Source organism: Kogia breviceps, chromosome 11 (assembly GCF_026419965.1).
Source record: "Kogia breviceps isolate mKogBre1 chromosome 11, mKogBre1 haplotype 1, whole genome shotgun sequence".
Classification (NCBI taxonomy): domain Eukaryota; kingdom Metazoa; phylum Chordata; class Mammalia; order Artiodactyla; family Physeteridae; genus Kogia; species Kogia breviceps.
The window spans coordinates 12,044,760-12,059,505 of record NC_081320.1 but is presented as its reverse complement, the minus strand read 5'-3'; the positions used below and the strand labels follow the sequence as shown (position 1 = coordinate 12,059,505).

At 45.6% G+C, this 14,746-nt stretch overlaps 1 protein-coding gene across 2 annotated transcripts; it reads left to right on the top strand.

Moving 5' to 3' along the window:
• The first annotated feature begins 7,252 nt into the window (after positions 1-7,252).
• Positions 7,253-14,179, top strand: IL1B (interleukin 1 beta). Of its 2 annotated transcripts, none has more exons than XM_067006893.1 (7): positions 7,253-7,313; positions 7,789-7,850; positions 8,378-8,426; positions 10,109-10,307; positions 11,103-11,264; positions 12,493-12,623; positions 13,349-14,179. In XM_067006893.1, the coding sequence occupies exons 2-7, from the start codon at positions 7,804-7,806 to the stop codon at positions 13,559-13,561; spliced, it is 801 nt and encodes a 266-aa protein (XP_066862994.1). In that variant the 5' UTR covers positions 7,253-7,313; positions 7,789-7,803; the 3' UTR covers positions 13,562-14,179. The 2 variants fall into 2 exon arrangements, with proteins under 2 accessions (XP_066862994.1, XP_058935102.2); XM_059079119.2 differs by lacking the exon at positions 7,253-7,313 and adding an exon at positions 7,662-7,697 and having other exon boundaries at positions 13,349-13,610.
• The last annotated feature ends 567 nt before the right edge of the window (positions 14,180-14,746 follow it).

Genomic DNA, 14,746 nt, shown 5'->3' with positions numbered 1-14,746 from the left:
GGGTACCACACTTGACCAGTGCACCCATCAAATCCTGAGTGGCCTTGGTGAGAACTTCCTCTCCCAGAAAACTCAGTTCCAGCCCATAAGGAGGAAGTGAGTAAAGAAGTGAAATTAACGAAGCCATGGAAGGAAATGGCCAAATCACCTTCGATTATGTAACAACCAGCGAGTAGAATGCAAACACAGCAGACAGTTTAGGAGAGAAGCGTTTTATCAGAGATTCTAGGAGAGAAGTATTTTTTAGCAACATTTTAAAAAGCATAAGATTCCAGGGACAGAAACCTTAAAGGGATTCCTTGGACAGTGCTATAACGAAGTCTTAAGGAAAAAGGAAAGGGCAAAGGAACTCAGCAACAGAGCCCCCAGGAGCAGGTGAGAAAGTGAAGAGGAATAAGGAAGAAACTCAGAAAAGGGAAGAGAGAGAACTAAGAACCGAGGTGGAAAGTCCCCGTGCTGCCCTGAAAGAAGGAGAAAGAAGTAAACTTACACAGCTTGTCACAGCCAGGTGGGAAAAGGGGAGCAGGCAAGGGAGACAATGTAGGAACTCTTGGGGACAGATACGTGATCCGCCAGACCAATGTCCTTTAGAATACAACCCTATCACTGAGGAAGGAGTCTACAGATGGACACTGTGTACAGCACAGAACGGGGGCAAGAAACGTTCGTAACAATAAAAAGTGGTTAAAAAAAAAAAGGTCCCGGTTTGGGTTCAGCGAACCCATATCAGAGTCATGATTCCAACATTTACTAGTTGCGTGGTCTCAGGTACGTTACTTCTGTTGGCCTCAGTTTCCTCATTGGTGAAATGGGTGCTATTTACCTCAAAGCTTACTGTGAGGTAAATAAGATAATGAGATAAGATAATGAGATAAAACTAAGATGATGAGAAAAAGCTGCCAAGTACTTAGTAGGCGCTCAATAAAGGACAGCCTTTTTTTTTTAACTTTTTTTTCACATTGACTTTTCTTTGAGTTATAGTTGATGTACAAGATTATGTAAGTTATGGGTGTACAATATAGTGATTCACAGTTTTTAAAGGTTATACTCCATTTATGGCTATTATGAAAGATTGGCTATGTTCCCTGTGTTGTACAATATATCTCTGTAGCTTTCTTTATACAGAATAGTTAATATCTCTTTATCTCCTACCCCTCTGTTACCCCTCTCCCATCCCCTCTCCCCACTGGTAACCACTAGTTTGTCCTCTATATCTGTGAGTCTGTTCCTTTTTTGTTGTACTCACTAGTTTGTTGTATTTTATAGATTCCACATATAAGTAATTACATACAGTATCGTCTTTCCCTGTCTGACTTATTTCACTAATCATAATACCCTCCAAGTCTATCCATGTTGCTGCAATGGCATCATTTCATTCTTTTTATGGCTGAGTAGTATTCCATTGTACATATATACCACATCTTCTGTGTCCATTCATCTGTTGATGGACACTTAGGTTGCTTTCATATCTTGGCAATTGTAAATAATGCTGCTACAAACATTGAGGCTGCATGTATCTTTTCGAATTCGTGTTTTTGTTTTGTTTTTTTGGATATATACCCAGGAGTAGAATGGCTGAGTCGTATGATAGTTCTATTTTTAGTTTTTTGAGAAACCTCCGTACCGTTTTCCACAGTGGCTACTCCAATTTACATTCCTACCAACAGTGTAGGAGGGTTCCCTCTTCTCCACATCCTTGCCAACATTTGTTATATATGTGTTCTTTTTTGATGATACCATTCTGACAGGTGTGAGGTGATATCTCATTGTGGTTTTGATTTGCATTTCTCTGATGATTAGCGATGTTGAGCATCTGGTCATTTGCCTGTTGGCCATCTGCATTCCGTCTTTGGAAAAATGTTCAGATCTTCTACCATCTTTTTCATCTGGTTGTTTGGTTTTTTGATGTTGAATTCTATGAGCAAGGACAGCTTTTTAAAAAGTACTGTTTCTAAATTTCTATCCAATAAAAATGGTGTGATTGGGCTTCCCTGGTGGCGCAGTGGTTGAGGGTCCGCCTGCCGATGTAGGGGACGCGGGTTCGTGCCCCGGTCCGGGAGGATCCCACATGCCGCGGAGCGGCTGGGCCCGTGAGCCATGGCCGTTGAGCCTGCGCGTCCGGAGCCTGTGCTCCGCAACGGGGGAGGCCACAACAGTGAGAGGCCGGCATACCGCAAAAAAAAAAGAAAAAAAATGTTGTGATGGGACTTCCCTCGTGGTTCAGTGGTTGAGACTTTGCCTTCCAATGCAGGGGGTGAAGGTTCAATCCCTGGTCAGGGAGCTAAGATCCCACATGCCTCAGGGCCAAAAAACCAAAACATAAAACAGAAGCAACATTGTAACAAATTCAATAAAACACTTTAAAAAAATGGTCCATATCCCAAAAACATCTTTAAAAAAAATGGTGTAATATAATGGGGTATGACAGGCACTTGACTCCTTCAACCTACAGGTCATACCCAGTTAAGCCCATCCATTTACGTATTAACCCATGGCTGCTTTTTCGCAACAGTGGTAAAGATGAGTGGTTGCAACAAAGCCTAAATTATTTGCTATCTGGCTCTTTCATACATAATGTTTCCAGGCCCCTGGTACAAATTGTATCAGAGTACTATGTCTGTAGCTGACTCTCCTATACACATGATGTGTGCGAAAAGATATAGAGCACAAAGCCCTTGATATCCACCTTATCCACCCAGGGCTTTTCTGTTGGATCCAAAGGAAGGGCAAGTTTTCACTGGGCTCTCAGAGGTGAAATAACGACTGAGGCTAAGGGGAGAGGTCACTAGAGACCATATACCTCGCTGGACCAAGCCTCCTGCTTATATATCTAAGCCCTCCTTGTTCTAGCCCTAGAGGAAGCATGGAGCATTCCTGGAGGCTGTCTGTCACCTCTCTGAGTACCTGGGTCCAGGGGGTTAGGAAGCAGGCCCAATTGAGATGATGCTGTGAGAGGAAGAGCAGAGGTCTCAAAACTAAAAATCAGGGGCTTCCCTGGTGGCTCAGTGGTTGAGAATCTGCCTGCTAATGCAGGGGACACGGGTTCGAGCCCCGGTCTGGGAAGATCCCACATGCCGCGGAGCAACTAGGCCCGTGAGCCACAACTACCGAGCCTGCGCGTCCGGAGCCCGTGCTCCGCAACAAGAGAGGCCGCGATAGTGAGAGGCCCGCGCACCGCGATGAAGGGTGGTCCCCGCTCGCCACAACTAGAGAGAGCCCTCGCACAGAAACGAAGACCCAACACAGCCCCAAATTAATTAATTAATTAATAAACTCCTACCCCCAACATCTTCTAAAAAAAAATACTAAAAACCAGACTGCCCATTCCCAAATAACCCCCAAAGCAGGAGGAAAAGGAGTCAGGTATTCATGGAGACAGGTGTGGCTACACAGGACGTTGTTTATACTTTCAGATACCAGAAAGACCTGGGGAAATAATGGAAGGAAAATGCAGACTCTTATGAACAATGTTAGGAAGTCAATGCCAAGCATGAGAAGGGACGTGGGGAAAATGGGAGGGATGGTTGTGCAAGGGAGTAAACAAGGAAGGAATAGCCCACGGCAGAGAGCACTCATCACTACATGTATCATGGTGATATAAGAAGGACCCCAGGATTATTTTGCTGGTCTTCTTGTTCAAAGTGATTTGAGTGAGGCCAACCTTGATAAGAGACGTTCAACGCCCAAGACCAGGCCTAAGATGGCACCAAGGCACTTGCTGCTCTGAATCAGTGCCAGGATCCTGTCTCAGAGGACTGACCTACCAGGGTAGAGGGCAACTTGCAGCTGAGAAGGGCTTGGGTGACTCAGTAGCTGAAGAATTTCCTCAAAGCTGGAGCTCCCTGTGACATCCTGGCATTGCCAACACCTCCCCCCGACTTCTGCTTGGTCCATTTCCCTGAGTGTCTGCATCTCCATCTCCATCGTCGTCCCTCTTCCAGGCCCTCCCTCCATGCAACTACATCTGTAGTGAGATGTTTTCTGTTTATTGGGAACCGGAAAGAAGTGCTGGGGCCTGAGTGGTCTCCCTGTAAAGACAGGGTTTAATACATGCATTGTGCAACGGGCCTGCTTGACACAATAAGAGGTTTCACTTCCTGAGATGGACAGGATGCTGCCAGGTTTTGGGTCTGGGCTACAGGGTCAAGTTGAGACATGGCAGAACTGTAGAAACTACTACGTCAAAGGGCATTGCCCCACGGCTCCAAAATTTCCCTCGAGGAGAAAGAATGAGGACTCATGCACCCTGGATACCGGTGCACGAAGAGGATGGAGAAGTAGATTCATTCCTGACCTCTATCTCGATTCCCAGAAACAGAATGGATTCACTCAGAAATGACCCGTGAGTCCCTTGCATACCTGCCCTCCTGTCACTGGTTTTCATCCTCCTCCACTCAGCTTGTAATCACACCAGTGACTGAGTGCCTCTCTGTGTTCTCTGTCAGGAGAAGTCACAGGGCTACCAGACCACCGGGTCCTGTGGAAGCCCAGCATAAGGAGTCTGAGGAAGGTGGTAGTTCCTTCAGTGAGACTTGAGGACCAGGGGTTCATTTCCGGGGTGGATCTTAGGGAGGCAAAACAGAGTCATCCACTGGCCTCCCGAGGCAGGACCTCCGGGGAGTCTGCACAACCAAACACCCAATTTTATGAGGACTTAGGGACTCTTGCTCTCCAAAAACTCCCAAGAAATGGATGCATTGAACAGGATGCAGCTTTTAGATTCCCTGTGAAACATTTAACTTTCCAAAGATGGGATTCTTGTGTCTGCCTTCCCGATATCAAGGTCCTGGGAGCCCAGTCAAAAGGCTGGTTGGTGAAGCCACTGCATCATCCTTGCCCACAGTAGAGTCTATTTCCCTCCTGCCTGTGACAGTCAGGAACTCTCTCCCGTGAACCACGCTCTGCAAGCCCAGGACTTTGCACATCCTTATTTGAGGAAAAACACTGTCAAATTATTGCTCACCCTTTCAGGCAGCAAAGCTTTACTGCCTGAACTTGCATGTCACACACTGCGCTAGACGCAGCTCTAAAAGGGTTCACAGCCTCCTAAGGGAACGAGGTAAGTGAGCCAGGTTTCGATCCGGTGCTATAATAAGTGCTATAGTATTGATGTGACAAAGGGTGTAGAGAAGGCACCGTTCCCAGACTCCATGCCCCATTTTTGACCCAGTCATTCGTTCCTTCTTCTAGGGCTACCCCGGGGTAGTACCCTGGGCAGGCACTCTTCTGGTGTCTGAGTTAAACAAAGTCTGGTGCATTTCTGTACACTAACAGCAAAATACTTAAAAGAGAAATAAGGAAAACAATGCCATTTACAATAACGTAGAGATACAAATAAATGTAACCGAGAAGGTGAAAGATCTGTACGCTGAAAATTACAAGACATTGATGAAAGAAATCAAAGACACAAATAAATGGAAAGATATCCCATGTTTGGGACTAGAGTAACTAATATTGCTAAACTGTCCATACTACCTAAAGCCGTCTATAGGTTCATTGCAATCCTTATCAAAATTCCAATGGCATATTTCACAGAAATATAACAAACAATCCAAAAATTTGTATGGAATCACCAAAGACCTTGAAGAGTCAAAGCAATCTTAAGAACAGCAAAGCTGGAGGTCACTAGAGACCATATACCTCACTGGACCAATCCTCCTGCTTATATATCTAAGCCCTCCTTGTTCTAGACCTAGAGGAAGAATGGAGCATTCCTGGAGGCTGTCTGTCACCTCTCTGAGTACCTGGGTCACTTCCTGATTTCAGACTATATTACAGAGATATATATCCCTATGTAGAGATATACAATATGTATATAAACGAATATTATTTGGCCATAAAAATGAACAAAATCCTGCTGTTTGTCACAACATGGATGAACCTTGAGGGTGTTATGCTAAGTAAAATAAGTGAGAGAAATTCAAATGCTATATGATCTCACCTATAAGTGGGATCTTAAAAAAAAAAAAAAGCAAAACTCACAGGGAGAGAGAAAAGAATAGTGGTTGCCAAGGGCTAGGGATTAGGAGAAATGGGGAGATGTTGGTCAAAGGGTACATAAGACGAATAAGTTCTGGGAATCTAATGTACAGTATGGTGATTATTATTAACTATATTGTTATCACTGTATCATATGGCGGAAAGTTGCTAAAAGAGTAGATCTTAAATGTTCTCACCACCATATATATAAGTATGTGTATGTATATATATCTGTGAGGTTATGGAAGTGTTAACTAACGTCATTGTGGTAATCTTTTTGATATATATATATATACATACCAAATCATCATGTTGTACACCTTAAACTTATACAACATTATATGTGAATTGCATTGCAATAAAGCTAGAGAAAAAAACAAAGTCTAAAAACTCTTGGACTTACCAAGGGATATAGCCTCAGCTGAATATTCTTATCTGTAAAACTTTTCACATTTCAGAGTTAAAAGAAAAAAATTCTTTTAGGCAAAAAAACATCTCTGCATCTTAAAAAGAGAATGCGATCACGAAGCCTGACTTATTCACAATCTTTTCAATTATGTTCTCAATCCAGGCTCGTTTCACTGTTCACCAAACATTGATGTAGATTCCATATGCAATTGGCTAGGGTACCAGCACCTGGTCTGAATGGGTTGGATGAGCTTGTCTCCAAGGTTTCCCCAGCCCCATCTGGAGCCTGAACCTCTGCACTACTGTGTTTTCTCCGTTTCATCCTTGCAAGATCAAGTGTCTCCCCAGAGGCTCCGGTAATTGACCCGGAGCTCCCAAGGCAGAAAACAGCAGGCTGGGTGCAGAGCTGGCAGGGTTACTGTTACTTCATTAGGCCCATTTATCCATCTCCAAGTGGGAAGGTTCCTAAACTTATGTGCAAAGAGTGAGGGAGCATGTGTGTGTGTGTCTCTCCACGTGTCTTCCACTTTACCCCAGAGATCCTAAATTAAAATGTCCTTCTAACCTAGGAAAACCCAGTATTTTTGATTGACATCAACTGCACAAGAATTGTCAAAAAAAAAAACAACATATATTTGCATGATGACACATTTGCGAATATGTGTCACAGTTTGCTACCACTTGCCCTTCCAAGGATTAGAGAATTATTTCAGTTTACCCTCTCCCAGAAGTTCCCATCCATCTTCTTTTTTTTTTTTTTTAACTTGGTTGTGAAATCAGTTACCCAAATGGGAAATTTCTCAGCTCCTGACTTCTGCTTTTAAAGGCCATAAAACAGTGAGGGAGAAACTTCAGACAGCATACCTCTTGGAGGCACAACAATCACTCAGGGATTCTATTCGCTCCAGGCAGCCTTCATTGCCCAGGTACCACTTTAATTCTTCCTTATGACTAGGTCCTAAGGGAGTCTCTCTCTCTCTCTCTCTCTCTCTCTCTCTCTCTCCCCCTCTCTTCCTCTCTCCCTCCCTCCCCCTCTCCCTCCCTCCTTCTCTCTCGGCCTCAGGGCTGGGCTTTTTGCACAAATGCCAGGTGTACTATAATGCCATAACTTGCAAAATATTGCGGATTAATACTGCTTATCTCGCAGCTGGTGTCTGAGAGCTCAGCATCAAACCTCTGCCCCAGGTCTCCTAATAAATCCACTCCTGGTTTGGGCTTGATTTAGCAAATGCTTTACTCTGGACCCAAAGGATGACTCTTTCATGCATTCACTTATGCATTCAAAGATCGCTTCTTTGCATGCCTGTCAGGTACTAGATGCTGAGGGCAGTTCATGTGTGAAGGCAGCCCTCGTAGGGACTGGCGTGGCAAATGGTCACTCATTTTCTCCTCTTTACACAGGTTTCTGAAGCAGCCATGGCAATGGTACCTGAACCCACCAACGAAGTGATGGCTTACTACAGGTCAGTGGGAAAATTGATACCAGTAATGTGAACAGGGCTCCCCTCTCAAGAGTGCAGTGTGTCATCTGTGCTTGAAGACCAGATGTGCCCCGCCAAACTGCCTCTTTCGGCGGCAAGCAGGATTCCGAGGCAAACCTGGTTTTAAAGACTGATTTCCCACTCTAAGTCTGGCTTTGGCACCCATAGGCCATCTAGATGTTGCTGCAGGGACTGCCTGCAGAGGGCAAACAGGAAGGAAAGATGCCAAGTGGACAATACAGGGGATCCCTTGCCACTTTTGGCTTAAGTGAGACGGAAAGCTCAGATTTTAGCTGGGCTGGAAGTTAGGTCTCAGCATCCGACAGAGAGCAACGGGGTTACCTGCCCTGCCTCATTTGCTTTTCCATTGCATGTCACCACGGAACCTGGCAGCTTCAGGCAACCCTAAGGAACATGCTGCTTGCAGTTTCCCATTAACGGTTTGCAGGGAAGGAAAAATGATCTTGTCTAGGAGACATAATTGAACAATCTCTCTGTTTTTATTACAGTGACGAGAATGACCTGTTATTTGAGGCTGACGGCCCCAAACAGATGAAGGTGAGTCCATGGGCTTAGCTCCCAACACATGAAGGGGCTCTGACATGGGAAAGACTCAAGGAAAGAGGTCCACCTTGTTCCTATGGGATTTTGTGTTCGAATGATTTTCTCCTCTTCCAGTGAGACAGACGCAGGCTGGCCACTACACAGCTCCCGCGCCACCACAGTGGCTCACTGAGGCTCAGATGATGGTGGCCATGCTTGCAGAGGGAGAGGGGGAATTACAGTGGAGATAGTGTTTGCTGTCTCATGTTAGGAAGACGGTCCAGGCTCCAACGCACATTTGATTCTCCTTTTAGAAGAGGCTTTTAGCCCTAAGAGTGATGAAACTACATTAATCACTGAAGTCACACTCTGAGACCCAGAGAAGATGATCTTGAGAGTGAACATGTCTGCATCCTTTAAGGGTGGAGTCGTTTTTTGCTCCCTGGGGTGGAGCTTAATAATAACAGGGCATAGATGATGTACAGAAAAAGTTTAGTTGGGAGTGGCAAGAAAATTATTCACTTGCCAATGGATCTTGGTCAAGTCATTTTACCCCTCTGACCCTCATCTGAAAAATAAGGCTCATGAGCTGCTTGATGCCAGAGACTCTAGCATCCCACAACCTTCAGCTCTGAAATATTGTCAACAGGAGCTAAGTCTATCCCAGCAGAGGAGTATTTCTCTGACTCTTATCTTTACAGAGAGCCTTGCTGATGTTCCAGCTGGCTCTTCTCTTCTGTAAGAGGCCTGAGAACTTTCCCAGGGTACCCAGCCATCAGCCCAGCTAATGCAGGTGTACAAATTAGCAGGCAGCTACTTCTCTCTTAATTTTTTAGTTCATGACAGCCTCCTCCAGCCTCCTCATCCAGTCTCAGTCTTGTTAAAAGCACATTCCTTTAAACGTTTTTAAAACCAGCATAACTGGTTTTCTTCGACCCTGGGTGGGGTGCAGCTTCTGAGCCCGGCCCTCCTCCACTGTCTCTTCCAGGAGCCTGGCTCTCCCTCATCTGGGGCCTCTGCTCTGGGCAGGAACTTATCTCGCACTCAGCTTTCCTCTGCACTGTTACATGTCTCTTTAGCCGTCCTTCAAGCTTTTAAACCATTATCGTGCCTTGGGGGCAACCTCAGTTAAGCCTTAATGCAGTTAGTTATACAGGTTCTCTGAATAAGGTGGAAATGGGAACCTATTTCACGACTAGTAACCACTTTTAAAGTACTGGCAGGTTATTTGTGAGAGAGCATTTGAGGGAAAAAAAAAAACTTGTATAGAATAATTGTTGACTGAGCATAGATGTATTGAAAATATTATGATCATCATTGCCATGAAAAGTTAACTACATAGCGTTAGTGCGTTGGATTTACAAAAATATCAAAAGCAAAAAATATATATATATCAAAAGCGTAAGAAGGTATAAGTTTATGGTTAGGTGGAGCATGTGTAAAAGAGATAAGGTAGAAACGGGATTTATTCTAGGAGAATACCATATGGGGCATCAGAAAGCCAACGTTTTAGTTTTGGGTCTGTCTCTCTCTTGCCACGTGCCCTTGGGGAAACCACTTCACCTCTCTGGGCTGCAGAGAGATGAACGTTTATCCTTAGAAGCTCTGTTACCCCCTCCTTCGTCATCTCTCGTGTCAAAACCGGAGTTTTCTGGCACAAGCACCTCCCCACACTGACTTCCTTATTCTCTCCACAGTGCTGCGTCCAACACCTGGACCTCAGCTCCGTGGGAGACGGGAGCATCCAACTGCAAATCTCCCATCAGTTCCACGACAAGAGCTTCAGGCAGGTGGTGTCGGTGATCGTGGCCATGGAGAAGCTGAAGAGGTTTCCCTGCTCACAGGCCTTCCAGGATGATGACCTGAGGGACATCTTTCCACTCATCTTTGAAGAAGGTGCCTAATGAGAGCTGAGGGCAGACACAAGACTGCTGGTCATTTCCTTCTCAGAGGCCGTAACCCAACAGTCAACTAAACTTTCCTAAAGCTGAACCCCTTTAAAAGTAGAAGGCCCAGCAGTGAGAGGCAAACAGAGACACCTAGAAACCCAATTAATCATCTCTTTAGTTGAAACTATTCTTTTTTTTCTCTTGTCTTCCATCAGATTGATTTGTTCACTTAGAAGATTTTTTAAGGAATTCTTCTTTACTGAAATGATGGGGTAACTGGCTAATAGTGCTATTAACCTTAAGAATGGAAGCTTTTCCTGAATATATTTATAGTCACTCATAAAATGGTACCCAAAATGGTACATGTCAAGACACGACTGTATAAAAGCCAGTTTGCTCATGGTTTTAGTCTCATTTTCAGCTGTTGAAGCTATTCTTAAAATCGGACCTTGATAACTACTGATATTTGCAAAGCACCCAATCATTCTGAGGCCTTTCACTTATGTATCTACCGTGCGTCTCAGAATAGCCCTGTTGGGCCAGTTCTGTTACCACTGCCATTTTACATAAGTAGCTCCATGGCTCATCCACAGCCAGCAATAGAGCTGAGGCTTGAGCCCAGATCTTAGGGTGCCAGGCCCAGTGTTCTGCTGCACCCCAGCTTCCTCCCCGCCAATGTTATAATCAAACTTCGGCTGTGCACGCTCAGATATCCTCCGAGAAACCAAATTCTGCTGCTTCACAGCATCAGGCCTGCCCTTCTCAGCTTCCACCTAAACGACGTCTGTGCTCCTCATCTTAGAGCCTGTCATCTTTGAAACGTACACTGACGATCTTCTGTGCGACGCGGGCGTGCAGTCGCTGACCTGCAAACTCCAGGACAAAGAACAAAAATCCCTGGTGCTGGCTAGCCCATGTGTGCTGAAGGCTCTCCACCTCCTCGCACGGGATGTGAACCGAGAAGGTACCTGGGGACACCCTGCTTCTTTTCTTGGCCTCCTGGTAGCTTGCTAACTCTCTACACTTTCAACAGAGTAGATGATTAAGGCAAATGATCAACGGCGGTGAAATAACATATAATAAAGGATATGTTTTTGTTTGGGTCCTAGCGATGACACCAGATCGAGTCCCTTAGCACATTTATTTTTCAGCAAGAGAGGTGACTCTGAGAAATTAGGGGGCTCGGGCACACTTAGGACCACCGTTCAGTCAAGTCAGTCAATGGTAGGGCCGTGTCAGTGCTTCTTTTAGAAAGGAGTCATTTGATGGACAAGACCTAACTGCCTGTGGGTTCGTTCTTCCTGTTGTTGGAGTTGAAACTAGAATGATGAGGAGATAATCTGTTCCCCCACATTCCGAGCCCCGCCCCCTCACCCCTAACGTCTTTCCTGCCCAATACCAGATGGTTCCTTAGAGGGAAACCTTACTGACAAGCAGGAACTTATATCTCTCTACTGTCATGGGCAAATGTCTCAAGTCCGGGGGGCCCACGGGTTGTGGGAAATTGCCTGGCGCTTTGCCACCATGGCTGACTCCTGTATGCAGGGGTGCGGTCAAGGGGACAGCTGAAGGAAGCAGGCTGTTCTCTTCCAAGGCTGCCGACCTTGGAGAGAGGCATCACTGGGGGAAAGCTTCCTGGTGTCAGCCAAGCCAAGACAGCCCTGTTTCTTTAGAATTGCACCGTGACCGTGACCTTGGGGCGTCCGAGTGAGACAGCTATGACTAAGCAAGATGAAAATGCATGTCTCTCTTTGCAGCCGCTTTTCCCAGCTAAGCTCCTTTCCCAAGTTCTTCCCACTTCCTTCTCTACATTCCTGAAACAGATCCGTGCCCGATGTTTTTCCGGGACCCAGCTTTCTCTCTTTTCTCTCTTTTCACGTTGATCAAATCGTTCTGCTCTTGTGGATGGACACCTCACCCGTCAGGGACAAGATGACTTTCTGCAGTTTCTAAAAATCACACCCCCTGATTCTTCATTGCCACCGTGGTGAGGTTCTGAGAAGCCCCTAGACCTTCTTTGGGGAAAAACTTGATTCAAGCAACTGAACCTGCTATGATCTGTGAGAAGCCCCCGTTACCCTGTCTGTTAAGCCATAGGAACCTCGGTGTGGGTTTCCGCAGAGGATGCTAAATGATAAGAGTCCCTGCGGTGCTATGTGTCCCTAACCATAAGACCCCTTTCCTCTCCCCAGTGGTTTTCTGCATGAGCTTCGTGCAAGGAGATGAAAGTGACGACAAGATACCCGTGGCCTTAGGCCTCAAGGAAAAGAATCTGTACCTGTCTTGTGTGATGAAAGGCGATAGGCCCACCCTGCAGCTGGAGGTGAGTGGGTACCAGGGGCTGAAGGCCCTTCTCAGGCTCCTCTGAAGGACCCCCTAGCCATCACTTTCTTCTAAGACAACTACCTCGTCCCCTTAGCAACTCTGGGAGCAGAGCTACTTGATAATTTTGCACAGATGTAAATAAGTTTAATGTAAGTGTTAAATGCATGCCACTTTCACTCCCACCACAGAAAATGAAATCGTTATGGAGATGGTCTTGTGTCTTGACGTTGTTACCACCCAATAGATTATGCATCGTTAGGATTGTTCCACTTGATAGATGATGCTTTGGGCACTTCATCTGTTCAGGGGACCTGTCACCTGTCATCATTTCCAACCCTCTCCCCAAATCACACCTCCCCTCACCCGCTTTCCCAGCAAAAGCTTCATTTCCAAGCTGAAGTCATTCTAGCCGGGGCCATGAGGAAAAATACAGCAAAGTCCCTGGAAACAGATACGCCTAGGAGCTTTAACCTAATTTTCACGTTTGAAAAACATTCCCACCTATGTTATGCTCCCTAGCATTTGACGCTAAGTTTCAGGAAAGGATAAGGGGCACCTTCAGAAACCTGGGGTCTCAAAGATAACTCAGGAGTCTGGCTCCTGGGCCTGTGACCTGCGTATCCATTTTCTCTCTAGCCGACCCAGAGACCATCTTTGTCCAGATCAGAGTAGAGCGTCTGTGTCCCTGCCCTCGTGAAAATGTGTATTTCTGTTTTGCTGCAGGAGGTGGACCCCAAAACTTACCCAAAGTGGAAGATGGAAAAGCGGTTTGTCTTCAACAAGACAGAAATCAAGAATAGAGTTGAATTTGAGTCTGCCCTGTACCCCAACTGGTACATCAGCACCTCTCAAGCAGAAGAAAAGCCCGTCTTCCTGGGACGTTCCAAAGGCGGCCATGATATAACTGACTTCACCATGGAAATCATCTCTCCCTAAAGGAAGCTGTACCCAGAGTCCATGTGGGCTGAATGACCCCGAGGGCTACTTGTGGGGTAGAGTGGGGTTATTCCTACTGGCAGAAAGGGAATCGAAGAACATGGCTGCAGCCTGAACTTCACTGTTGTCTAATCAATGCCCAACTGCCCTCTGTATATTCGTGCTAGGAGATCTCCTGCCCACCAGCCAGCAGGAATAACCCCACTCTCCCCCCCGCCCTGCCCGTCCTCAGACCCCATCCACTGAGCCAGACCTCTCTTACCTCTTTCACTCACTCAAAGCCAGCCTGGGAGAAACCATGGCACACTAGGTTCAAAGAAATCCTCTGTCCTTTGCACACAGCTTCTGATGAGCGACCGTTTAACTATTTATTTATTTATTTATTGGTGGGTTAATCTATTTAATTTAATTCAAGGGGGCCACGAAGCAGCAGCGTCTGTGGAAAAATCCTAGTCTTCGATAGCTACGGAACCAATTTCATTTGGGCCAGTGTGCCATCTTTATATCAAGTCCTTTCACTAAGCCTGAAAACATTTAAGCTCAGATCATTTAAACGGGAATATTTATGAATGAGGAAGGATGATCAGATTGTTCAATGATTTTGAAATAAATTTCACTGAAATCAAATTTTTTGCCACGTGGTCATTGACTTGTCTTGGATCTGCCATAGAAGAGTCAAGGTAAATGGGGCCATAAGCATTCTCCTTGGAGAGTTAGAAGCCCATTCCTCATCACTGAATGCAAAATACTTAGGAACATCACTGGCCATAAGAGACCAGCCTTGATACCTCTCCCTTTCATGTCTATTGTTCGTCAAAAGTATATCTGGTGCACAAGCTTCCTCTGATAAACAGGATCAACTAAAACATTATGGGGAGTAAGCGTGGGTGGTAACAGCTGCCAAGTATTTCTCTATTCGCTTATCCAACAAACGTGTATTAAGCAAATGCTACGTATGAGGGGCTGGGAGTACAAAAACCGGAAAAGTAAGGCGTTCCTAGTTAGATAGGAGAGGCAGACATAGACAAACAAACAAAAAAAGACAGCGTAACAAGTAGACAAGACAAAGTATGAAAGGAGCAGCTAAGAGGGGTGACAAGATCTGCTCCGGGGGACGGAGGGCCAAGTAGGGTGACGTTTCAATCAGTCCTAAAAGGATGAGCAGGAGTTTCCCACACAAAGGAA

What these genes read in the sequence shown, in the direction of transcription:
- IL1B (XM_059079119.2), top strand. Translation starts at nt 7,662, where the DNA reads ATGCATTCAAAGATCGCTTCTTTGCATGCCTGTCAG. An exon ending in CTTCTTTGCATGCCTGTCAG is followed by an intron (nt 7,698 to 7,788) that starts GTACTAGATGCT and finishes CTCTTTACACAG; the next exon opens with GTTTCTGAAGCAGCCATGGC. An exon ending in TCCACTCATCTTTGAAGAAG is followed by an intron (nt 10,308 to 11,102) that starts GTGCCTAATGAG and finishes TCCTCATCTTAG; the next exon opens with AGCCTGTCATCTTTGAAACG.